The sequence below is a fragment of the Poeciliopsis prolifica genome, unplaced genomic scaffold (assembly GCF_027474105.1).
Source record: "Poeciliopsis prolifica strain line A6 unplaced genomic scaffold, Auburn_PproV2 SCAFFOLD143, whole genome shotgun sequence".
Lineage (NCBI taxonomy): Eukaryota > Metazoa > Chordata > Actinopteri > Cyprinodontiformes > Poeciliidae > Poeciliopsis > Poeciliopsis prolifica.
Window position 1 is genome coordinate 106,439 of NW_026562518.1, and position 26,395 is coordinate 132,833.

General features: G+C 36.7%; 2 protein-coding genes and 1 long non-coding RNA gene across 3 annotated transcripts in view; 1 reads left to right on the plus strand and 2 right to left on the minus strand.

The window, feature by feature from the left end:
• The first annotated feature begins 671 nt into the window (after positions 1-671).
• LOC129355732 (ABC transporter F family member 4-like) lies at positions 672-8,879 on the plus strand. Its single transcript, XM_055025334.1, has 10 exons — positions 672-904; positions 2,108-2,163; positions 2,522-2,652; positions 2,722-2,894; positions 4,311-4,460; positions 4,762-4,902; positions 4,973-5,036; positions 7,254-7,291; positions 7,379-7,463; positions 8,503-8,879. The coding sequence occupies exons 1-10, from the start codon at positions 800-802 to the stop codon at positions 8,877-8,879; spliced, it is 1,320 nt and encodes a 439-aa protein (XP_054881309.1). The 5' UTR covers positions 672-799.
• LOC129355733 (uncharacterized) lies at positions 8,610-21,946 on the minus strand. Its single transcript, XR_008605311.1, has 7 exons — positions 21,869-21,946; positions 20,152-20,245; positions 19,202-19,238; positions 12,456-12,500; positions 9,523-9,549; positions 9,009-9,410; positions 8,610-8,708 (listed from the first exon to the last, which is right to left on the minus strand). It is a non-coding gene; the product is annotated as an uncharacterized LOC129355733 (long non-coding RNA).
• The window catches only part of LOC129355730 (contactin-associated protein-like 4), a 164,629-nt gene continuing 160,178 nt past the window's right edge, over positions 21,945-26,395 (minus strand). The window contains exon 28 of the mRNA XM_055025333.1: positions 21,945-21,985. Within this exon, the coding sequence (XP_054881308.1) occupies positions 21,981-21,985 (5 nt within the window). The 3' untranslated portion in view covers positions 21,945-21,980. The remainder of the gene's footprint in view (positions 21,986-26,395) is intronic.

Here is a 26,395-nt window from a genome sequence, read left to right on the forward strand (position 1 = left end):
TAAATGATTAAATGATGCTGAGGAATGCTCTGCAGCCAGGGCCGGCCCAAGCCTCCACGCGGCCCTCAGTGAAATCTGGTTTTACATGTGAAGCTGATATTATCCCCTGATCTTATCTTCATCAGCAAAGGTTTAAAAATCAGTGGTGGGCCGGTCTGTCAAAGTCAAAATCAGCAGGTCAGGCTTTTGAAAGATCAGCAACCAGAAAATGTAATCTACACACATATTCATAATATTCTATCGTTAAATAAATTTCTCTTCAACATTACCCCATTACCTATAAATGTCATTTATACCAGGTGAGCAAAACCATAAAAAAATCATGCCAGCAATGTTACATTTATTTCAAAAGGAAGAGGAAGATGTTATGGTTTCCTGCTCTTCTCATACTATGTTGTTGTTAATCAAGCAACTAGAGATTAAATTCAGTGAAAAAAATAATGATTTGGCAAATAACTAATACATTTTAAATGTGCATTTCTTCATTTATTTAATATTTACAATGATGAATGCAGAAACTAATTATGCAACAGATGTTTATTTTATATTATCTTATTCATTAGATCTAAAATTTACTCCTTATGACATTTAATCGGCAACATTTAGGAAAATACCAGTTTTGCTTCATGACCATGTTTTGTAATCCTCCCTTAGGCGGCAGGACTCCACTTCCCATGATGCAGTTCGAGGTAGGAGTCGTCCCGTACACGTGCTGCTGCTGCATAGCAAGCATGAAGTGAAGTGTTATTAATTCCTGGATGCATTTTGCGGCTGTTTTCTGCCTGCGTGTTTTCCCACCATGGAGTCGGAGCAGGACGCCGCGCTGCTGCGTTTAATCCAGCAGCACCTGCAGCTGAGCGGCTACCGAGAGGCCGCCGAGCTGCTGGGGCCACACGTCACTCAGGTGAGAGAGAGAGCTGACCCTGATCCTCCTCATTTAACTCCCACTGGGGTTCACTGGGTTTCTGCTGCTGGGTTTGGGTTAAATGAGCGTTTTATGGGTGTTTTATGAGCTGACATGCGCGTCACGCAGGTTATGTAACAGGATTAGTGAGGTGTGGATGCGTCTGCAGCAGGTTCTGGTTCTGCTGCAGGTTCTGGCCGTCAGGAAGCGAAGCGGCTCTGCAGCCTGCGGCTCCTGGTTCAGGCCGAGCCAGAGAACAGAATGTTACCGGAGCTGCAGCTGCTGCTGCTCACTCTCTGCATTTCTAATGCATTCAGCGACCTGCTCGCTTCAGAATGACCGAGTCTGGACTCAGCATTTAAAAACAACTTTATTTTTTCCTGCAGTTTTTCTGTTTACGCCTGGAGGAAACTTAATCTTTGGCCACCAACCAGTTTCACATTTCAGAATCCTAAAAATATCAGCGAACAAACGTCCAACAGAATCACAGCAGCGTCAATAATCTGCTGTTATTATTCAACATGTTCACTGCTGAATCTAAACTCTGGCTTCTTTTGTTGCAGTTTCATCACCTGTGCATTTTTAAATAAGTAGAGTCAATAAATGTAATTAAAAAAGTGAAAACAATTCAATAAAATGGCTTAATGTTAGCTTAATGCTGAAACGATGATCGTCGACTCGTTTAGCAATCGATTAATCGTCAACAAAAGGGCTTTTGCTGAAGGAACAACGCCGTTAGAGCAGTAAATAAGACAATATGTGCATTTATGACGTTTTAAAAAACAAAACCTTTGTCTGTAAAGATGTTTCACCCCAAACTCATGTGGAGTGGTTTTAAATTCCCATGGTTCATAAAGCAAAATCTCCTCTCATCATCTTTTACTATCAAATTATTAATTAGTGAATAAAAATAGATCATGTCACAATATTTCAGCTGCAGATGCAACTTTTGCTAAAAATGATCAAGTGTTCACTAAAGATATGATGTGTTGTTATATTTTAGGAAATGTTTATGTTCTCATTTAAAAGTGAATTTAAGAATTAATTTGTGTCTTTTAATGTATTTATAAGATTGTACAAAAAGGCTTAAATAAAAAGTGTTCAGAATGTTTCATTTTAAAAAAATCTGATTAATCAATTAATCATTTGAATAATCGATTACTCAACTAATCGTTAGTTAATTTTGGGTTTTTGTGTGTGTAGGTGGAGATGCCAGTGGAAAACTTAAACCTTCAGGACATCTACACTGGATGGATGAAGTAAGTTATTGCATTAAAACTGAACAGAACATTTTATTAACTGGTCTCAGTGGTAAGAGACCTTTTCACACTTGCTTTTTCAATCACATAATTCAATCTACAAACCACAGCTGAAAATATGTCAAAAGATACAAGTAAAAATGGAATAACCTTATAAATTTAGGAAGTCGCTTCCGTTTCTGCTATTTAGGATTAAATTCTGCATCCTGTGAGAATATTGATATTTCTATCAGATATAATCCAAATGGAAAGATTCCTGATTTTAACCTCATTTATTTTTATTCTCTTATTAATTTCAGGTTTTCTGAGCTTTTCTTCCTGTTGGAATTTAAATGAAAATGTCTGACTCGCTCTGCAGGCTTTGCTCTCTGGCTCAACGCGCCAAGCAGCCAGAAATCGGCTTGAAGACGGGAACCACGAAGCAGGACGAGGCTGCGGGCGTCGAGCTCGACGCAGGAGAGAAGGAATCAGACGACAGAACCTTGACTGGTGCGTTTCTGCTTTTATTTACTGGATCGTAGAACTGGTTTCAGTTTTTACTGGGATTAATTCTTGCAGAATGTGAGATGGAGGTCGCCGCGCCGTCGACTGCAAGGACAAAACCGGAGGACGATTCTGAAGGCCGGAACGCCGCTGATGAAACCCAGCCTGGGAAATCGGACGGTGAGGAGGAGGAAGAACAGGAAGAGGAGGAAGAACAGGAAGAGGAGGAAACAAGGAGAGAAACAGAGGTCTGAAGCGTCGACAAATAGATTTTTTTCAACGCAGCAGTTGGAAAACTGCTTACCGACTGATTCCCTCCTTCTGGAAAACAAATTATGTTCCTTCTCATTAATTATGTATCTATTATTTTATGAATCAGGTTCATTTGTACTACGCATTTCAGCATCATGGCGGTTCTAAGCGACTCACATCATAGAAACATTTCAGGACAGTCATAGATGATGCGAAGTATTTACTCAGTTTGTTTGATTGTGGAAAGAAGGAAGGAGTTTCAGTCATTAACTGGTGAAACACTTTTAAACTCACTGAGAAATCAAACATTTACACAAAAGCTTTTCACAATTTTAATAAATTCTTTATCACCAGAATGAAGCTGGTTTTAATCCAAACCAGCCAGAATTGAGTCAGTGAGGAATTATCTGACAGTTCAGCACATTGTTGCAGCAGGAAGCTGTAATGAAAACAGATGCATATCTGCTGTCCAGCCACTGTGATAATGAAGTCGCTTCCGTTTTTTTCTCCAATTAAAGCCGAACATCCACAAAGCGAAACCTGCAAAATACACAAACCTTCTGGTATTGATTAATAAAGATGGAGAAATTTATAGCAGCAAGTGTTTTTCAGTTGGCAAAACATTTTGAGGATCTTTAGCTACAACAAAAGAACCAAAGACAGTAAGTTTGGTATTGATGTTTCAGTAAGAAATGGGAGTTTGTTTTAACTCAATTGTTCCTTCATTTTCATGAAAATGTTCTAGATATAAATGAAATAATTTTCCTGTAGAAAATTTTATGTTTCACTTATTATAAGTGAACAAGTAATCAATATTAATAATTTATCAAACTAAGTAAGATTAGTGGAATCAACTCACTCTCTCACTCTGTGGTTACCTTGCAACCACCTGTCCAGTAACTGGCGCAGCAGCAGTTTCAGGTTTTTCCACTTGAATAATAATAATAAAAAAAAACAGTGTGGAGTGATAAAACAGCATCAACAGTTTGTCAATATTTAAGATGTTTAAAACTAATCAATAATTATCAATATAGGTTCATGTGAAACACTGATATCGTGATGTTTTTCCGCCATTTTGTTCAGCCCTAATTAATACACAACTCTGAGTTTCCTAGTTGTAACTGCAGCTGCTCTCTCTTGTCTCTTTACCTGTTTCCTCACGTTTTGTTTCCAGTTAATCTATTCAGGAATAAATGTTACTACTGTTGAGATTAACTATGGATTAAATTCTTAAATCTTCTCCAGCATGGAGATTAGTTAGCACTAACTCTGCTGCAGAACCAAACAAATAATAAAATCTCCTGGTTGGTTTATATTTGTTCAGCTGTTGGATAAACAGCAACAGGAAATGAACTCATTCCAGCTGTAAACTACTTCCTGTTCACTTTCATTCCCTCCTATTGATGTTGCAGCCGGTTCCAGCTGAAGGGAGAAGCTGCGTCTCCTACAGTTCTGACGGGACATCTGGACCCGCTCAGGGCGACCCCGACCCGACCCGACGAACCAGAAGCTGTGAGAGTGATGAAGACGAGCAGCAAGGAGGTGATGAAGAGGAGGAGCAGGTTGGTGGTTCCTAAATAGAACTTTAACTCATCCGTCCGTCCATTGAAATTTTTACCACTGCAGAAAATTTGCCATAAATTCACATTGAACTTTTTTACATTTCAAAGTTAAACACTTGGTATAAATCTGAAGAATTAAATTAAAAATCTATAATCTAATATGAAAACCCTGTAAATTTGAGGCATGATTTATTTTATTTTTTTAGTCATGAGCAGCAAAGTTCACCAGAGGCTGAATTATTGAGCAGCTTTTTCTTCGCCTGAACAGTTTTGAAATCCGAGTTTTTCTGTTTTCCTGCAGGAGCTTCAAGCTGCCAGAACCAGAAACTCCCCTGAAGTCACAGAGGAAACTCCAGAACCGATCGATTCTGCTCAAGGAGCCGCAGCCCGCTCCACTGAGGAAGAGGAGGAGGAGGAAGAAGAGGAGGACGCAGCTGCAGAGGTATGAAGGCAAAAACAAACATCTGAGGATCTCTTCAGGTCTGGCGCTGACATGTTGAATCTCCCTGCAGAGACCCGTTCAGGCCGGGTCCGTCTCCGTTGACAACGGCTCCGGAGAGGCTCCGCCCCCTCCAGGTACCACAACAAGGTCACCTGGTTCTGTGATGCACAGCATGTTTCTCAGACCCATCACGGTTCAGCTACATGTTTACAAAACATCAATGATCAAATCTTTAATTTGTAATTGGATTTAGGTCTGGACTTTGACTAGGCCATTCTTAAAACAGTGATATTTTGTCATTTATATAATTTCAGTGTAGCTGTATTTATATGCTTCCACTTTCTGATAAACTCTGACAAGTCCCTGCTGCAGGAAACCATTCCCACAGCATGATGCTGCCGCCACCATGTTTCACTCATCATTCCGAATGTGAACCTGGTGAAGTTAATACTATGGGAGTTTCTGTTACAGTATTTGCAGACAGATTTTTAATTTCAAATACTAAATTTAGATATTTTTGGTTAAATTACTGCTCTGTTGTTCTTTCAGCAAATGCCTTTTTGAGTCTGAGCTCCAGTTTACATTAATCAATTACTAATTTAGACGACAGTTACTTAAATAATGGATTAATCGATTCAGCCTTTTAAACTCATCTTTATGATGCAACACAGATTCCAGCTTTTATTTTGTAAAGATTGATCATCTGGACAAACGGCAGTCTATAAACAATTAGAGAGCGGTTTACTCCAGACAGGGGAGGGAAACATATTTTCCCTTTTCTTTTCTTTGGCTTCACTCCGTCTCCAGCTGGTGAAGCTCAGCAGTTTTATTTTTACGGAAGGAAAATCACAAGAAGACATGAAGCAGGATGTTTTATTTTACCTCTTAGTATTCGCATTTATCACCAAACCGTGAGAGTGACAGAAACAATGCGTAACTTCTCAAAGGAGCCGATCGTTTCTCTGTGTTGGTTGCTTTTAATAATCTCTCAGTCTCATCTGCTGAAAGCTCCTTAATCAGTGTCTTTATGGGGACAAAATGTCCCTAATTTGATGCTCATACAAACTAAATTGTCCACAGTTTGTCTATTTTTACCAGCGTCTCTCCTTTATGGTTCGGTTGAGTTGGGCTCAATTGTCCTTAAATGAGGTCAACAACGTTTAAAAACTTGTCCTTTAAACATTTTTCCATATTCTGATTATAAACTTTGGTCAGAAAGACGTGGTTAATTGTGACGCGAGAGAAAAGTTTGTTCAGTACATTTCAGCAACAAGACAATTCAAAGCCATGAAAACATGAAACAATAAAAACAAAAAGCAATGAAAAGTTATAATCCAGACCAAAACTGCAGATGCTCCAGCTGTTGTTAGTCAAAGGCGAGTCGTTTCTCTAGATCTTGTTGCTGTGTTGCTTTTACCTCAAAATAAAACTCTGTGCTAAAATCGTTCCAAGTTGAAGAAGTCGGAAATAAGTTTTGCCCCCAAAAAACCCTGAAAGTTTGAGATTAATCTAAAAATGTTTTATGAAAAAGAATTAAAAAATGTTTTTTTATCGCAATAGTGATGTTGGCATCCACACTTTGAATGATGAAATTATTGCTGTTTATCCAACACAGTGAAACTTGTTCTCTCCCCGCCTGACGTTACTTCCTGTCCGACAATATGCTATCGCGATACGAGGAGCGGCCATATTGGATCTCAAAGAATTGTGAGAACAGTTGGTGGGATGTTTCGGTTGATTTTTCCAACTCAGAAGACAGAAATCCAGATGTAATTCTGGAAACCATCATGTTTGAGGGAACACGGTGGTTAATAATCTAGAAAATGTGGAATCCATTAGTATTTTAGGGAAGCACTTTTAACTATTTTTACAGTTGCAGGGCTTTTAGTGTCGATCTCCACCAGCTTTGGATGTTTTCACAGCTGACAATTAGTTATGGTTTGATGTGGGACCAAAATTGCAACATTACATTTTCAGCCCCTTTCATTCTTTTCACACAGCAATGTTAAAGGAAATAAACGGTTAGAAAAACCTGTTCCGCTCCTCGCCTGCGGGGGCGCTGCACCAAGAGACAACACAAAAACCTCTGGAGCTGAGGTTGGAGTGCAACTTTCTTCTTCATGAAATGCAAACAAACATGAAAATTTTAGAGGTCAGAGCGTTTCTCTTTTATATTCGATGAATGTACCAAACAAAAAGCTCAGAACGATTTGATTCAACAAAAATATCTCAGGTCACATCGAAGCTTCTGGTTGTGTGGATGAATATTTTTAAAAGTAAATTGTTTTCTGGTGAAGTGGTAGATTTTACAGCCTGGTTCTAAAGGTTGTTTTTTTAAAAATCTTTTTCAGATGCAGATTTGAAAAATTCACCAGAGATGAAAATTGAGGTAACAAAAAGCTGCATTTTTAGCATCTGTTGTTGTTTAAACTCTTTGGTTTTAGAGATCCATGATAATCTCTCTCTGTTTCATCAGTGGACCGAAGACGAAGAGACGAAGCCAGAAGACGAGCCGAAGCCGGAGACACAGGACCAAAACGGTGCTGATCCACCAGCTGAAGGTAACTTAAATATTCTTTATGTACTAATTCAAGCTAAACTGGTAAGATAAAGCCCAAAAACTCCCACAACAATGGTTTTGGTCAACACTGGACCTCCGGTTCTTTGATGGTTCGATTCTAAGCAGCCAAACTTTCTTAAAATCTGAGTTTTCTTTATCAGCAGCTTTTAGGATGTTAGCAGCTTTTTCACACTTATTCTCTTTGTTAAGCTGCTACACTGAATCAGTGTTGGGGCCAGAAAAAGAAAAAAATAATCACGTTATAATATTACAGGAATAAAGTTAAAATTATGTAAGAATGAAGTCGTAATATTTGTAGAATTCTTACTTTTTTTAGCACCCCAACACCAAAAATTTAGAAACTAAAATGAGAAATGCTGAATGTTACATTTTAGCATCAGCCTTAAAAACAAGGAAATATTCAATCTTTTAACAAATCAGCATCAAATTATCAATAAAATTAACAAAAATATTTTGTATAAAAAAGGATTTTTGAAGAAACTGGTCAAGTGAGACCTTAATAATAATGGAAGGTTTTTTTTTCTCATTAAGACAAAATATTTCTTAATGAGAAAAAGTTTATTCTGACAATATGACATTATTCTCAGACCAAACCTCGTGTCCGGGCCTGAAGCTCCATCGTACACAACAGGAAAGTCAGTAAAGAACCAACGGGAGTCTGGTTTAGCATTTATTGTCATGCTATTTTCACATTGGTATTTCAAAACAAGATGGCAACCTAAAGAAAGAAGCTTTACACAATACTTAAAAACAACACAAAAGCTTCATAAATTGAAGGGTCATTAAGATTTTATGGCTCTTTTTGGGATTTATAAGGTTGCTGGTCTGGGAAAAAAGGAGAAAATAAGAGTCTGAACAGTGGCGTAAAAACAAAACTATTTTTTATTTCTGGTGTTTTTCATGTCAAAAATATTCATGAGGCTTTAGAAAGTCGCCAGAACTTGTGAAAACACAACATGAAGTTATTTATAGAAAAATGCCTCCAATAACAAAAGGCTCCTTCCATGTTTTTATTGAAGAAGAAGAAGCTGCAGAAGATGAAGACGACTGCATCATTGTCAAAATCAAGAAGGACAGCAACCAATCAGCCAATCAGGAACCAGCAGTGATCTGTGGAGACTCCATCACTCCCAAGAAAAAGAAGAAGAAGAAGAAGTCCAAAAAAAGTTCTGATGAGATATTTCAGGTGGACATCGCAGAAACACCGACGACTGATGGAGACGTGCTGACCAGCCACACAAAAAAGAAGAAAAAGAAGAGCATAAAGAATAAAGAGGAGGATAAAACGGAGGCGGGGGAAGAGTCTCAAGTCGTTTCACCAAAAAAGAAAAAAAGAAAAGGAAAAGAGAGAGAGAAGAGAGGGAGGAAAAAAAAGAGGAGGCTGCATTTCCTTTAGAAAACACCACAAAGAAGAAGAGAAAACTGATAGACGAGGCTGAGATGAAGGGAATGGATGAAGGGAATCTGGCAGAAACGAAACAGAAGAAGAAGAAAAAAAGGGAGGAGTTGCAGTTTAAAGACTCACCAAAAGAGGACGAGAAAGAGGAGACGAACGCCACAGCCGGTGAGTAGAAACAAGAAGTTAAAATCTTCCTGTTGGTGCAGATAAAGTGAATTTCTGTCTGAAAATGTTTTAGACTCGTCTCTGCTCTCATCTGGAAAGAAGAAGAGGAGACTCCTGATGACAAAGGTGAGCAAGAAAATGATGAGGAGGACGAGGAACGGCCAGAGTACCAACTGGGTCGTCTCAGCAAGAAAAAGGTTTGTTTGTTTTTAAATCTCATAATCTTTCTCTTACCTGAGAAATAAATAAACATGTTTATTCATGATGTTTATTTCCAGACAAAAGCAAAAACAAACTGTGAAGTCGCCAAAGACGCAAATAAACCCAGAAGAAGAAGAAAATTTGTCAAAGGAAAACCAGCTTCTGTGGAAGAAGAAGAAGAAATCGGTCAAGAACATCCTGGAGGCTCCTGAATACCTTTCCACAATCTCTAGAGAACCCAAGAAGAAGAAAGTAAAGATGGGAGAAATATCACCTCCTGCTGCTGTGACCCAACTTCCACCTGCAAAGAAGAGTAAGATTTACTTTACAAGGGTTTAAAAACTTTACTGATTTGTTTTTTAAGCCTTATTTTTTATTTTTTTAATAAAAATGTCCACAGAGAAAGACATGTTGAAGATGAAACCAGAAGCTGCTCCGGAGGTAAGAAATGTTTAATATCTGTGTTTACGTCAGAAAACATTGATAGAAACAGAAAAACTTAGATAACTTTCTAAATTCTGCAAAAAAAAGTTTGTTTTTCTGAAAGAGTTAATGCGCTGAAGAGGAAATGGAAAAAGGTTTGTTGAATTTTCCCATCCAGTGGTTGATCTGTGCCTTACCAGAGGCACAAAACTCCCAAAAATCCAAATTGTTGCCTTGCTAGTTTACAGTCAGGTGTAGCATCAATATCTGGGAAAAACAACAAAACCTGTACTTGATTCTCTCCCAATCAGTAGATGGAAGTGTGTGTAATTTACATTTTGTTTTTTGCAACATTTTAAAAAAATTCACTCAAAATTTTCAAGACAATTGGATGGTTATTGAAGTATCAATGCTTTCACTTCAAATTAGAGCAACATGTTTACTATCACTAACCTTAAAGTGAAGGCATAACTCCGCCCACCTGATCAATCTAGAAACATTCCTTCAGAGTGGGCGGAGCCAAGAGCCACTGAGGGGCGTGGCCAAAACAAAGGAAGCACCGCTGCCAACTTAACAACTTTGGCACCATTTTTATTTACATTCCAGAAATCTCTGGTGACTTTTAATCAAATTAACCAACTGGTGGCAAATCTGGCCACTTATTTTCCGTTGTTTGAGAATTTTATGGTGACATCTCGGTTCATTTTTCGGCTCAAAGCGACTGAAAACATTTTTGTAAAATGGAATCAATACAAAAGGTTACTCAAAAACTATAACTCACTGGAAATATAAATTATAGACATAATATACTTTGTGTGGAAATTTTTTTTGATTTCTCATCAATTTGAAAGGATATTAAATAGATTTCTAAACACAAAAACAGTTTCTGTCAGCTGTCTGCAAATTACAGCACTTCATAATCCTCAAAACAGTTTAGATAAAATGACAGTCAGTTGGTTGTTGAATGTTTTTTTTAAACTGATTATTTATTATCCAATCGATGTAGAATTACAACAGATGCTGCAGACATTTTTATTAGAAAGTGTTTTTATGTTATTTTGAAAGCCAAATAATCCAAAAGTTACAAGAGTAACATATGGATTAGTATTTATGAAAGCCTCCATCTTCTGCTCTTTTTAATTCTGCTGTTGTCACACTTCCAGAAAAAGAAAAAATCCCACAAAAAGCAGAAAATTGAATAATCTTGGTGAGTATCAATCCAGACTCTTAAGCTATTAAAATGGAAGTGAGGATAACTATCCAGTGTTTATCTTTTTCCCCAGACGTCACTGGAAGAGCTTTAATATTTTCAACCATTTTTCTGGTTTCCTCCCTGGATTTTCTCCTCACACCAACAGATGGACCTGAAAACTCAAGATGTGCCTTTTTTCATCCTGGATTTCTCTGATTTCTGGAGTTATTCTCAGACAAACTGGTGATGGGTTTAATATCAATGGTGGGGATTGAAAGAGCTAAAAATAACCAAAAACTTTTGTGTATTTCAGCAATAAAACTACAGTGTAGAAATTAATGAATCTTAGAAACAATTACATGAAAGCTTTAAATGATGTTGAGTAGCTTTGGATATTTTTCACTAACTTTTAACAAGTTAAGAGATAATTTAGCTTCTTTTTTAAGAAGATGAAACTAATGTTGAAAAGGTAAAGGTCATATTTGGATGTTTACAGTAAATGATGATGGCAGTAAAAGGTCAAACATTTTGTATTAATGTTTGATTATCTTTAAGGGATCAAACTGTGAAACTGTTAGGTTTTGATGTGTTGTTCATGGTGTTTCGTCTAATGCTGTGAATTTCTGTTTCATTTTCCTGTTACTGGGGACTTTTTTTCTTCGTTACATAGAGTTTATACTTAATAAACAGACTCCATTAGCAATCCACCACATAAAACCTGTGAACAATAGTTGTCACAATAAACAAATATATTTATGTAATATTGAAAAGTTCAGTTCCGTGATGTTCATAACATTTCTGTAAAATATTTTCAAATTAGAAAATTATAAACACTTTCCCAGTGGAATGTGTTTAAATTTTTCCGAAAGCTGTAGTTCCTGAGGTAAAACAATGTTGACAATCGGATGAATGCCAGTTTACATTTTCCAAATCGTTCATATGACTGGAGATCAAACCAGTGACATCTTGCACTCCTGTAATAAAAGTGTTTTTTTCTTTAAAACTGATTCCTTGTGTGCTGTCTCAAATATAATTCTCTATGTCAGTAATAAATGCACTGGTAGCAAGCAGGTGATGAAGTTATTATGACCACATTGTTCTCATGTGGCTGACAGCCATCTTGGTAGGAATCTGTTACTGTCATCATGTGCTTGCCTACCAAAATGGCGGTTCAGCGGTTCACGTCTGGTTGAAACTTGTGGGAACTAAAATTCTTTAAAATGATTCAGTATTCAATTAAACTTGTCACATTGGATCGTAGCGATGGTAACACAACAATGGCACTGTAAAGATTTAATTGAACTTAGAAAGTAAACTTCGCAATGGCTCATTTAATAGTCACCATTAAATATGTTTTATATGTTAAATATATGTTTTAAACACAACAAAGTCCAACTTGCACAATTATTTTCTACATTTTCACTGCATTTGCATAGAACTAAACTATTTTAAGTGATGTAAAATTCACTCTGTTAATTTTAAATGCAGATTCTACTGTGTTGAACTAAATCATTCTTTAATTATTTAAATTTTTCCCACTAACTTGCTTTGGGTGTTTTAAATGAATCATTTGCTCATTTACGACTATTTACCTTCACAGTCCTGTCCATGGAAAAGATTGGCCATTATCCTTCAACCTGTAACAAATAATAATAATTAACTCTTACATCAATCAATTAAGTTTCACACACAAGCCATTGCTCCATAAAAAATGTTTGAATATTTTCCTAAAACAAGAACAGTAAATGGTAAAAACCCAAATAGCATTCATACAGATAAAGATCTCCAGATCTAAGATAAAATTAGCTAAAATGCTAATGTTAGCTAAATGCTGCAGTAGCATGTGGGCTGTTTAAGCCATAATTTTTCTCAACATAAAATGGTGCTGAAACAATTAATCAGATTAATCACAATGAATTGATTACTGAAACAATTGGCAACTATTTATCTATTAACTGGAATATACAAAAAAACACAAAACAGTAACAGAAGTAATTAAGCCAAAGCTGTAAAAAATAAATTTAAGGAAAATAAAACAACCTTGTTTTTTAAACATGTTCTACCTGAAACTGCTAAAGAGACAATTTTAGAGTTAGCAGGTTTAGGAGGTCTGTTTTAAAAAAATCATCCATTAAGCACCTTTGCTATTAAATTATTACTGGTTAATCTGAAACATAATCACCAGATTATCCCTACTTTATACTGATGTTACATCAAGGAGAAACGGTTTAGATTAGAAATATTTTTTTAGTTTCTTTGCTACAAATGATTGTGTTTTAAATGAAAAATCTGCAGAATGTGGCAGTTGTTTTGTCCAATTAATCAGCAGAAATATCAACAATTAAAATTATCATTACTTACAGCCCTAATATAAAATACTTGTTAGATTTGGATAGAGGTACTAAATTTTAATTTCACAGCCTCAATTAACAGAACACTCCTGAAAATCATCAAAAAGCCTGTAAACATTGAAAACAGACATTTTACTGTCAACGTTGCTTCAGTTTGTGACGAGTTAAAAAGCAGAAAACATTCTGTAAATTAAACGGTCCTCTATGATCTATGACATCTAACATAATTTTCTCTCTTCTTTTGATGCGAAGCGACAATTGTGTGATTACAGGAGGACGGTCTGATGGGACAGAGCGACACGCAGCTGCATCAGCTTTATAATCCGACGTTTTCTACCTTAAACCAGCAGATTTGTTGGAAAAGCTATTTAACACTCGTCCTCCAGGGCTGAGGCTGCTTTTATGGAGAGCTGGAAACTCCTGTTGTAATCTGCAGCTAATGAAAGTGACCGTTTCTAACCCAAAGCAGTGTTGCACAATGAGGCAGTTAATATGAACCGTGGAGCTTTTCTGTGCAAATGAAGCTGTTCTTCAGTAATTTTCTGCTGCAGCTATTATAGATTTCCACCAGTTTGGTGACGGCCGCATTTGCAAGAAAAAAAGCACATTAATGAGGATAAAAGTGGGAACTGAAATAAATTCACTGTTTTTTTTTTCAAACTGAATCAGTCTAATAAAGAAGCATGCATGCTGAATTACTACGCTGGAGGGAGACGGCGTAAAAATTTAAATATTCATCCTTACTATGAGGTACTTATGGGTTAAAAGTATTTCTAGAACACTTTGCTTCTTCAAACATCACGTGTCTATCTCCCTTCTTAAATGGCCTCAAGTCTTATGACAAATTATTAAAGCCATAATATGAAAATAAAGTCATAAGAACAGAATAGACACATTAAAAGAAAAATGTAAAATTAATAGAACAAAAATGTATTTAATAAAAAAATCTAGCAGATCTGACCAAACATGGGAAAGTCCATTTAGTTCTTTCTTTGAAATGATTTCCACAATCATTTCAAAGTCCTGATAATAATTTGATGCCAATATGTAAAAATTAGCATTTTGTTGTTTGTAAAACTGACATAAAAATATAAATTACAACTTTATTCCTGTTACGACTTTATTCCTCTGGTTATTTTTCAATTTGATTTAGATGAATCATTATGACTATTCTCATGTTGCCACTTTATTTTTTGAATATCACTTTAGTCTCATATTATTACGATTCTATTATGGTAATATTATGACTATTGTTGTAATTTCAAAAAACAAAATGATCTCAGTCTTGCCTTAATGACAAACGACTGGACGGAGGAGAAACTGCTTTCCAGACTGTTTTGTTTTTCTAAACTTGTCAAGATGTTCCAGACTGCAGGATGTCTGCCCCAGTTGTCTGTAAACGTCTCATTACGTCAGTTTTGTTCTCTTCAGCCCAATTACAGGCCAGAGAAGGTCGAGGACGGGCCGAAACAGTGACTCTTGTCTGTCTCCATGGTGCAACTGCCTCCACTGATGGCATCAAAACAACGAAGCTTTGCTGACGATTGAAATTAAAGCTTATTTTATACTACTGATAATGAAGAACTTTTGGGTTCTTCATTATAGTTCAGTTTTTGTTGATATAATTCAGTAAGTTGTAATTAGTTTTTGAAGTGTTTGCTATTTTTTACTCGTGTGAATTTACACTCTTGAGTTCCTCCATTTTTTTCTGTACACTTTTCACCAGTTTACTTCTGCATACTTGGTACTTTTTCAACCATTGGAGCATATTCTGCTCATTCAGAACATTACGGCCGTGTGTTTTGGCATTGCCGTCTTCTGCAGTTTATGAAATATTCAGCTTTTTGAGATCATCTTGGGTGCCATTGAAAGAAATGGAACATCTCATCATTTTTGAGTAATTCTGCTGAAAACATTGTACTCTTTCACAGGTAAATATTTAAACTTACTTTCAGTTAAGAACCTCATTCAGTCTTTGAATGTAGGCAGATCCTTCAACTAATTTCAGCCCTGCTTCAAACCCAAACACCAATCCTAATTGCAAGGTTGAAAACTAGGGTGGGGACTAACCCAACCCTCGTTCCAGTTCCAATCCCAGTTCCAACACCAGTTCTAACCCTAGTCCTAATCCCAGTTCCAACAATAGTTCTAATCTTAATTTCATCCCTCATAAAACCTCTCTCCAACCCTATTTCAACCCTAACTCTACCATTGCAACCCTAGTTCCAACCCTCCGTTGTACCTTAATCCCAACTTCACTTCAAACCGAAGTTCCAATCCTCGTTCAAACCCCACTTTCACTATGTTTGGATTTATAAATGCACACATAGTTGTAGTTTTCCTCCTTTATTAATTTCAGTTAATTAATGTTTTCTCAATTTCAGTCCATTATTTTTAGCTAACTAACTAACCCTGGTGGTTTGTCAGTCTGAGCTGACAGGCACTGAAGCGAACTACACCTGTTTCAAAGAACAGAGAACATAAATAAATCACAAAAAGAAAGGAAAAACTTTGTGTAAAACCATACCAAAAATAAGAAATTTAAAGTTTACTTAAATCCCATCAAATCTCAACCAGTCCCTCCTTCTCTTTCAAATCAAAGAGTTTCAGTCTGGCCAGCAGGGGGCAGTGTTTGCCTGCGTGAGCATGGCGCTGCGGCTCTTCTCGGTGATTTGTTTGTCCTGCTGAATGAGTTTGCTGCCTGTCATTAAAGCAGCCATGCAGGGAGGAGCAGTTTGTCTGTCACGGCCCCCATGAGGCTGCTCCGAGTTCAGCGCCCCTCCCCCGGTTCTGCTCCGTCTCTGTTTGCCGCTCTGCCTAAACTACCGGCGTCACGCTGATGGAGTCATCTAGAGCAGCTTGTAATATCTACAACTTCTTCATCATTACGATGGAGCGTCGCGCTGCAGTCACAGCAATAAAACAGAGGCAGAGCTGGAGCTGTTCATTTATAAAGAAAAGGCCAAGTCAGGGGTGTTCAAGCTGTGGCCCGGGGGCCAAGAGTGGCCCTTCGAATGATACAACTTTGACCCGTCCAGCACAAGCAGTTGATGCAGATGGATGCTTTTAATTTCAGCAGTAATGAGGTTTAAATTATTTTTGAGATTATTTTATTACAACTGAAAATGTTAAGACTAGAGTTTGGTAGTAACTAGTTACATTTACTTGAGTAACTTTTTGTAAAAATTTACTTTTTGGAGCATTTCAACGCTGCATTTTACATTTTATTATGATGTATCTCTACTCTTTCTTTAGTACAATTTCTATATTTTCTACCCACTGAATGAAAAACAAACATGTCTTAACCAGAAATTCAGACACACCTGCAATTTTTGTTAAGGTTTCAAAAGTTTTTTATTTAAAAAAAAAACTAATTTGGAAACATTTTTCTTTGCCTCATTTAGTTATTTTTTGTTACTTATAGATTAGTCATTTTAAATTTCCACTTAATTTTATATTTTGTTCCGTCTGATGATGCAATTCTTAAATATTAAATGATTGATGATCAGCTACTCAGTACTTTTTACCAAGTACTTCTTTTTTTTCTTGAGTCATTTCTTGGACAGCTAATTTTATTTTTACTTGGGTAAAAATGTTTTAGTAGTGCTACTCTTGTGTAATTAGTATACAAGTATATGTTATGTTGTAGTTAACGATTAAACAATTACAAAATTAGCTGACAATTATTGCAATGATCATTATTGCAATGATTGCATGACTAATTGATTAATGCAATGATCGATTAATCGCGACTAATTGATTATTGCAATGATCGATTAATCGCGACTAATCGATTATTGCAATGATTGATTAATCGCGACTAATCTTTTCGGAACTTGTTTTAATCTCTGTTTCTACACTTCAACTCTTTTTCGGAAAAGCCCCCCCAAAAAATATTAAAATTTTTTTGGGGAAAATTGAGGAACTTATTTCTAATTCTGCCTTTTCCATCAAACCTTTTTTAATGTGATATATCAAAAACCTGGCTGAAGATCACAGCTTCACACGGCTCTGACGAGGTTTCCTGTCGGTCTCTGTGTGTCCCTGCAGCATGAATTTGCTGTGCAGTCGGTATGAAGCGCATCAACACGCAGCATTCCCTGAGCCCGCCACAGATTGCTCTCGATGCTTTGGGAATGCGTTTTACCGTCTCATGCATACGCCTTCAGCTTACACTGTCGTTGTGTTATTCTTTTATCAGAATCCTCCAGCTCCTCACATCCCATTTATAGGATATGTGGCTCACTGACAGCCCAGTCCGTAATAAACCCGTTTATTTCCCTTCCTTCCCTATGAATAATCCCGGTGGAAACGCGCTCCTCTGTGCTGATCCGACGGTCTGCGCCGCCGCCATAATGGGCCTTTCTTTAAAGGACAAGATGAGATGGGGGAGCGACACTGCCGCTGCTAGCTAATCAAGCTGTCAGTCTTTTTGTATGTTTGCATTGTCATTGTTCTGCAGAGACTCAAATCAATTTTACAACGATCGCAACAGGACTGTAAAAGTAGCAGCCCGAGATTGTCTTGTGCCAGGAATCGTCCAAGAAGAAAAGAAAAGTCATCAATGAGACGTTTCCTGTCCCGTCCACTGGGAACGCCAGACGAAACGAACTCATCAGGACGACACAGTTTGGTCTTTAAAGACAGAAATATTTATCATGAAACAGGACTTCATCCAGTCATCCACTGTTAAAGTTTTGAACCCGGATATTTAAATCAGAAGCCGATAAATGTCAAGATTTTACTCCCTTAAGGTGATTTAAACCGATTTGTAAATGGAAACTGTTTAAATTTAATGAAAGAAATTAATACTTGACATCAGGAATAAAGGTAAAGATATTGTCAGTGGCGACCCAAAATGGTGGGTCCGGGGGGACCACGACCCCCTCTTGAAAAATATTAACTACACTATAACACCATGATCATAGAGAAGTCGGGACAAGGAAGCTGGTCATAGTCGATGAAAAAATGGAGGAAACCAGTTTGAGACTGGTGTGGAGGTTCACCTTGCAGCAAACACAACTGTATAGTTAGAATGGCATAGTCAAAGTCCAGAACTAAATCCAACTGAGAATATGTACCAAAGTTTGTAAACTTATGTTTACAGATGTCCTACATCAAACCTGATCAAACTTGAACAGTTTTGCGAAGACAAATGGATAAAATGTAAAGTGTGTAAAACTGCAATAGCAGCAAAATGCAAAAATAAAAATATTGGCTTATTGATTGATTAGTAATTATAAAATATGTAAAAACAGAAAGTTTTCCTAATCGCAGATTAGTAATTTTCCTTTACCCAGTCGTTTGTTCATCTTAGTGCTCTACTGAAAGCTCCTGACTTACATGTAATTTATTCATCTCTGTCAGGAAAAATATAAAAAGTCAAAGGAATAAATTTCCTCTTAAATGATACAAGTTCTTAGAGACAGTTCCTGAAACAAAACCAGCCAATGTGGATGACAGTTTTCATGAAGTATTTCATTCTACAGAAATAAAGCTGTACAAATAATATTTTCCAACTGAAAACATCTGAATCTTGCCGTTTTAACTCAGATACCTGCTTCCTGCTAGAGAGCAGCTCTAAAGCAACATGCAGTTTATCTGCATCATTTAACAAAACAATGAGGGCTCACTGAGCGTCGCCGTTTCCTGTTGTTCTACTTCATTACCGGTTCACAGAGTAAAACAACGATTTCTATTGAGGCTTTAATTTAAAACAAGTCAAATTTCCCACTTCTAATTCATGTGATATGAGCAATTTGCTTGACACATTTCAATTTAGAAAAACCTGTTTCCAGTTCGAACTTGTAGTGAACCTATTGAATTATTGAAGCGATCAGAAGTTTGCTGGGTTGGTTGGCGCCAAACATCACAAAATAGCCGCAGGAAAAACAAGTTACCGAAGAAAACATTGAGCAACACCGACGAAGACGCTTGTTTAATACAACAAAAAGAAACAGAAATGGCGAGTTTGAAATTTAACTCACCAACAACGGTGCTGCAGGAATTTCATTCCTCACAGCTCTGCAAAAAATAAGCAAACCTATCAGCTGTAAAGCAGAGAAACTTAATACTTTGTTAACAGTGAAAACTGTCAAGAAGAAAGTAACTGAGAATTTTTTTAATGTAAAACTTTTATCAGCACAACTAACACAACATTTGAATCATTCACAGAAGCCTGATCTGCATAGAAAAGATGAGTAGGCCTGTCACAATAACAAATGTAGAATTTAATCATCAAAGTGCAGAAAAAGAGCTTAACTTGTTGTATTATGGTTATAATAAGAAAACCTTAGCATAAATAACTGGTTTCAACTGTTTTCATTTTGCTGTCAGACTGTTTAGATGCAGTGAGAACTTTATTTCTCCTGACTATTAAGGAGATCTTTCATTGTGCTAATATAAAATCAACAGTAGTAACAGGTCAAATGACCCAATTTTTTTAGGTCAAATAACCCAAATTCCCATAATCACAATACTGAAAGTCAAATCTAAAAATCTTAATATTTACTCGTTTTGGTTTAAAAAGAAAAAAACATGACAGACATTTAACAAATTATATTTCTATGATACACAGAAAACTGCAAAGATTATGTTTTAAACTGTATGTTTAAACTCCCTTTATACACTTTACGGCCAACCGGACGATTAAAATATAAAACGAATATTAAACAAACATTTTTTATTATACATTTTAACTTTATCTCACGCTAAAAGTTCTTGCTGAGCAGAACTTCAGTACATCTTCCTCCATTAGCTTCGGCCTTCATGTTAGCTTGTTAATTAGCTGCGTCAGTTTGTTAGCAGGAACTAATCCCTGTTGCTAACGTCCGTTACGTCTGTTAGCTCAGCAAACACTTCTTATTTTGCTCGGGCAAAGAAATTTTCACACAATTTAACACGATCGAAAGTATCGGAGTGGGTGGGTTTCACTTACCGTGGCTGTGGAAGATTATAGCTAACTGCTAGCTGCTAACAGTTCAGTGGGAGATGAGGACGGAAGCTCCGCCATGACAGCGATTTAAAACTTCCTGCTTAAGACAAAAGTGAAAAAAAAAACCACTCATTTATCTTCTTCTTTATCTTTTAATAAATTTACACTGTCTTAATCATTTTTTGTTCTTACTTCTTTACTTCTTTTACTTTGAACAATGATGTAATGCATTGTTCTTCAAAAAAATTGTTAAAAACCTCCGAATACATAAATAAATAAAAGATTAAAGGCAAAAGAAAAAAACATGTGCTTCAGAAATAAAATTAAAAAAATTGTATCATAATAATAATAAATAGATAAAATTAATAATAATAATAATAATAATAATAATAATAATAATAATAATAATAATAATAATAATAATAATAATAATGAAGATTTGGGAATAATTCAAATAGTCATTCATCATTCATTCAGCCTTTAGATAACTTGTCTGTTATCTAAATGCTGAATTTCCTAATTTAAAATGCAATTACTTTTGTTGGGAGCAGCTGTCATATAACTAAATCTATGTTTTGCTAATTGTTAGGTTGATCTATCCTTAACAATTATGCTGTGATTTGTTTTAATCCAGTGGGTTTGTTGTCAATACAATACAGTAACAATACAAATCAGTAACAACTCTCTATTTTAGAGGTCAAAACACACTGACTCCATACTTCCTCCACCATTTCTTTTCTCCTGAACCAGTTGGAGCTCCATATCTTACTATCCACAGTCAATCGCCCACATTTGCAGTTTTGCTACCCAGCTGTCTGGTCACTGCCTTACACTTCAGGCAGCAAAACTAATTATTGTTTGACAGTTTGCTGCAGAGTGCCTTGAAAACATTTCAAACTCTGTTTTGATTTTCCTCAGCCACAGCGCTGTCTCACTCATTGACCCGTGATTCTGCAGGTCAGATGGAGGGGATTCGCTGCAGGGGTTCCTCCACTTTGATGCGATTCTCTGGTCTCCCTACTGTCCAGATCAGATAGTGTTTGTCCTTGTTTGAGTTGTTTGGAGTCATCACCCCTGACGGCAACTTTGCATCTTCTAACTTCAAATTTCACACACCCCATGAATCCCCGAGAGGATGTTCAAAACACGACAAAGTTTCCAGCAGCATATCTGTGACCGGGCCAAAGTGACCCTGGTGAGGCAGTTAATTTTCTTCACCAGGGTGAGGCTGTTTCATTTGCTTTGGAAATCAGTTTTATTGTTCCCCGGTGGGACATTCAGCTCTGTGGCATTTGAAAAACACAAATTTTTGCAAGTGGATCCCATGAGGCAAACACACCACAGCACAACTGAGGACATGGTCACTATATGTAACACTTGATGGTGTTTGGAAAAGACTGTAAAATTAGCAAAGAAATGCCTTGTAGTTTCTCAAATCAGCTTTGATTCTGTTGGGAAAATAAGATTATGAGTCCAGCTTTCTCCACCATGTGTGTACGTGAATAAACTTATTTTTATTCATACAAAACAGGAATATTTCCAACCTTTTATTCACACAAACTAACCAGCATCGCAAAAATAATCAAAGTTATAAACAACACGTTGCTGATGACCAGAGTTACCTAGATAAGATCAGGTTCAGATGGGAAACACACACATTCCTCTCTCCTGCTGATTCAAGATCTCCAAACATTCCCATGTCAAAAGAAATATCTCTTACCTTCAGCAAGTCCTGTTTTTGCCTCAGGCTCAGTGAGGCATGACTGGAAAACCTCCTGAGGGACAGAGGAGGTATAGGGAGATAAGGCGGAGGTCAGCCATCTTTGAAAGGCTCAAGCTGAAAAAGAAAAAGCTTATTTAAGCAGTTGGTAAGAAGAAAATTGTTATGGTCATAACATGCTATTATGACCATATGAAAAGAAGAAGGAATGTTCACTTTAAAAAAAAAATCAGAGCAATATATTATTATTATATCATTTCCCATTTTTCCCTGATACATCGTATTTAGCATTTATGAAATATTTTACAAATGTAAAATATTTTTTTGGCCACTGGAGGTCAGTCTGACCCCACATCCCACAACGTTCCCCGAAACATTCCCCCATCAGGATTTTTTTTTCTTTGTAATTTTTTTTTTTTTTTTGTGGCGCTACTTTGGAAATATTTGCAAGGAATTAGATTTGACACGCAAACATTTTTATTCTTTAAAAACTTAATTTATCTCAATTTTTGTTATTTACCATAATGATCACAGATTACAACTTGGCATCAAGTAAAGCTGGCTCAGCAGAGGAACAGAAGAAATACTGCCCCCTGCAGGTAGGAGCTAGTAGTCACTTAGATTCAAAGTTTTTGACTATTTTTGCAGAAAATATACAATAGTCTATTAATTTTACTTTAGCTTGAAGTGTTAGGATCTGTTCATTTAGCATGCCGTCTATTCCTGCTTATCGTTGCAGCATCACTGCTGTTAACGCCAAGCAAAAATTAATGCTAACAGCACATTTTTGTCATAAATGCTACAAACAAAACAAAACAACATCAGCATGTTAATTATGCCTCTGAAATCGTTTGCATACTTCAGCCAGTGATATTTTTTTGATTGCCTGAGGAAAGAATCAAGTCATCCTGGTGTGAATGGAAAAATGCAGAACATGTTCAGTAAATGTAGAATAAATCTACACTATAAAGGGCTCCTGTGACAGTTTATTTATTAATCACTAACATTCTGTTGAGCTGTGCAACAAGAAAACATATTGTGTTTTGTTACTGCATTAAACAAAGAGATGATATTAAAACCACTTCAATAGCTAAAAAGCAATTTTCTCTTTTTTAATTTAACGTAATTTGATACAAATATGTAAGCAGCTCTGTAAAAATACAGCAGAGCTTTAGGCTGAAACATGCTGTACACCTTTGCTTCTTCTCAGTAAACCTTGTTTACTGAGAAGTAATTCTGGTTTTACATAGAGTAAAACCAGAATCTCTGGTGTTTTTATCCAGTGGAAACACTGAAGATCAACAATGCTGGTAGGATCCAACTTCTGGGGCAAAGTTCTTATAAAGTTTCCAGAGGGCAATAAAAAACAAACCTTCAATCTGCTGCTATAACAGCCTCAATTCTTCTGGGTTCAGTTTTTCCACCTGATTTTAAAGCTGGAATCAACAAGAACAGCAATGAGGTCAGCCTCTTTTGTCGGATGAGAGGGTTTCTTGTTTCAGTCCGTCCCAAAGGCGTCGAGCAACACAACTGGAAGATAATTTATTTTGCGTTGCAGTGGTGGGACATGAAAAAGCTTTAGGAGGTGATATCAGGGAGCAGAGAGTGGAAAGGACACATCGGCACATCAGAATTCAGCTCAGGTCAAAGAGAAATATTCAGCCTTTCAGCATCTCCATGGACCTAACAGGGAAGTGGAGAGAATTGTAGCAGCAGCAACGTCACAAGGGAATCTAGCCTTTGAGGCGGAAAAGAGAAAAAAAAGATGGATGAAGATCCGATGGGAAGCTAACACAGAGAAGTCAAACATGTTGCCCATCCTCACCATGACAGCTTCCTGCTTTTCGGGGAATTTTCCTTCCTCTATTTACTTCCTTAAGCCATCTCCACATGGGTTTTTGTTCTTATTTTTTAACCGTATATTCATGAAATGCAGGTAAAATCAGTGATGTTTATACATAAAATATGGGAGTCAAGGTAGGGGGATTGTCAGAGTACAGTGGACTCAACTATTTTTTTTTTCTGTGGAAGATTACGCCACAGAAATCCACAGATCTGTCTATTTGTGGATTTTTTAGTAGAGGATATTTGAAAGACAAGATTAGGTGTATCTGCAAAGATATTTTGTCTTTTAAGGCTCACATCTATGTACAAACAGTACATAGATGTACTGTTTGTATTATGTACAGAAACAGTACAGTGCTGGTGGACAGGTACAGGAAAACCAACCAAAATGATGATGTGTTGGGCATAACTCATAAGTAGAATTACTTTTGGGTGGGAACCCCAATCCCAATGGAGGAAAGGTACAGAACTGTACCTGTACAGTACTGTGTGCGTATTCTGAGACTACACATAAACACTGTTGGCAGACGGTCGAGATTTCAAAGTCAGTCAATCATACCAACTGCAAATATTTCTCAAAACAAATTCCTTTAATTCCCACAATCCAAAAGGTTGCTAGCATGTTTGAGGAGCTAGTTTAACACCTAGTATGGAGAGATCAAACAGCCAAACAACCTGGACACCACTGAGTGGATATGACATAACCAGGAAGTCCAACCAAACTGATGATGTGTTAGGCATAACTCTTAGAAGTACTTTGGGTTGGAACCCCAATCATAATAGAGGAATTTTTATAGTTTCCAGTGTTGACCTCATCCAAAGCTGTGTGATGTGACTTGATGTATGGATCAAATTTCATGAACAGAGATTGTTTGCTTGGTGTCATTGAAGACTTTATCCAAAAGTCTTCACCTGTACTCACTTGGTCAGTGTATTCCTTGAGTGCGTATGATCCTGAAGGTTATTGGATCTTCTGGTACATCATGGAGGCTTCTTCTCTAGAGCTCTTGAAGACTCAAGACTAAGATCGATCATTTCCCCTCTACATACTTTTTGTTGCCTGAAAATCCTCATAAACCTGCATGGATGTATGATACAAGGTTCTATATTTCTATATTTTCTAATCTCGTCCACCAGCTATCCAAAATTTAAACAAGTGCAAACCAGGATGGCCAAGTGTTCAAGGTGTTGGACTTAAGATCCAATGGGTTTAATCCTTCGTGGGTTTGAACACCCACCACTGGTAGAGTCTTCATAGGCAAACTATATCTTAATCTGGCAGTGAAGGCTTAGATGCTCAGCTTCTACAATGCACCATTGTTTATACACCCAAGTATGATGTGTATGTCTCATCCTTGCCCAAAAGCTGGGCTTTCCCTTTCCTCATTAGGACTTTAGATATTTTCTAATCACTTCTGTCAGATGCTCTAAGAAATTTTACCATAATTGACCCACAAATAGCCGATTCAGCCGTCTAAGAACACGTATAAGAACAGTTCAACGTGAGTTTGAGCCAGAACAGGAACCAGGATGGCCAAGTGGTTACGGCGTTGGATTTAAGATCCAACAAGCAAAATCTCCTGTGGGTTCAAATCCCACTCCTGATAGAGTTAGCTTGTTTGTCTTTCAGGGCAGGAAAAAACATTGTTTAACTACAAGAAAGACTGATTTTTAGATTCAACTTAACATTCATTCCATTTGTAGGTTTCTGCAATTAGTAACACCTTCTAGTGTTTTTGCCTTGAGAACAATTGTTACTCTTTGTTGTATTGTAGTTTTGAGTTGAAATCTTGACAAACGGGGTTGAACATCTTCACACTTTAGTTGTGTTTCTTAAGAGTTATAAAATATCACCAACTCATCAAGAGTCAAAGAGAGATTTAGATCTGGCATTCAACACCCTGAAGAAAAACATTTCATTAATCAACTGAAAGTCAGAAAAACTCTTTTATTCTTTGTCTTTGAGAAAACTGTGTCTACAGAACTGAGAATTGTCTTTCCCAGCTTAGAGATGTCTAGTGAAAGACTAAGGAGAAAAAAAAGGGAGAAATAAAAGTTTCAGTGCAAGATTTCCCCAAAATACTGAGTTTGTTTTGGGTTGGAACAACAAACCCTTTAAGTTTCTGATTGGTGAACTTTGACCTTTCAGGTGAACTGATGTCAGAGGGTTTCAAAAGTCAGACAGGATAAGGACAAAATATATGGAGCTAAATTGGGGTCATAAAGTTCTGTTCGAAACAAAGAAATTTGTTTTTCAGTTTCAAATTCTTTTTTGTCCTTTTCAATTTTTGTGTAAAAATATATTTAAGCCACAAAGGCCGACACGAGGACATGAACATTCAGGACAATTTTGTTGACATAAACATTTTGTGCAATTATATGGTCAATGGAAACACAGCTACTGTTCCAGCAGTTTTGCAGTTTTCTAGAAGTTTCTTCCAAATTATTGGTGCTTATTAACCACATTAAAGTACCAAATGTAAATAAAGACAAAGGAATACAAAAATAGTTTTGGATTTTTAAAAAATCCTGTACCGAAACAAAAATTAGTCTGATTTAAGTGTAATTTTTACCCACTTTTTGTTGAGTAAAATTTAGTATTTCCCAGTTAAAACAAAGCTCCGCCTAAATCATGAAGATGTAAGGACTCATATTTGTCTCCTACAGAGGTGGAGAGCTCCG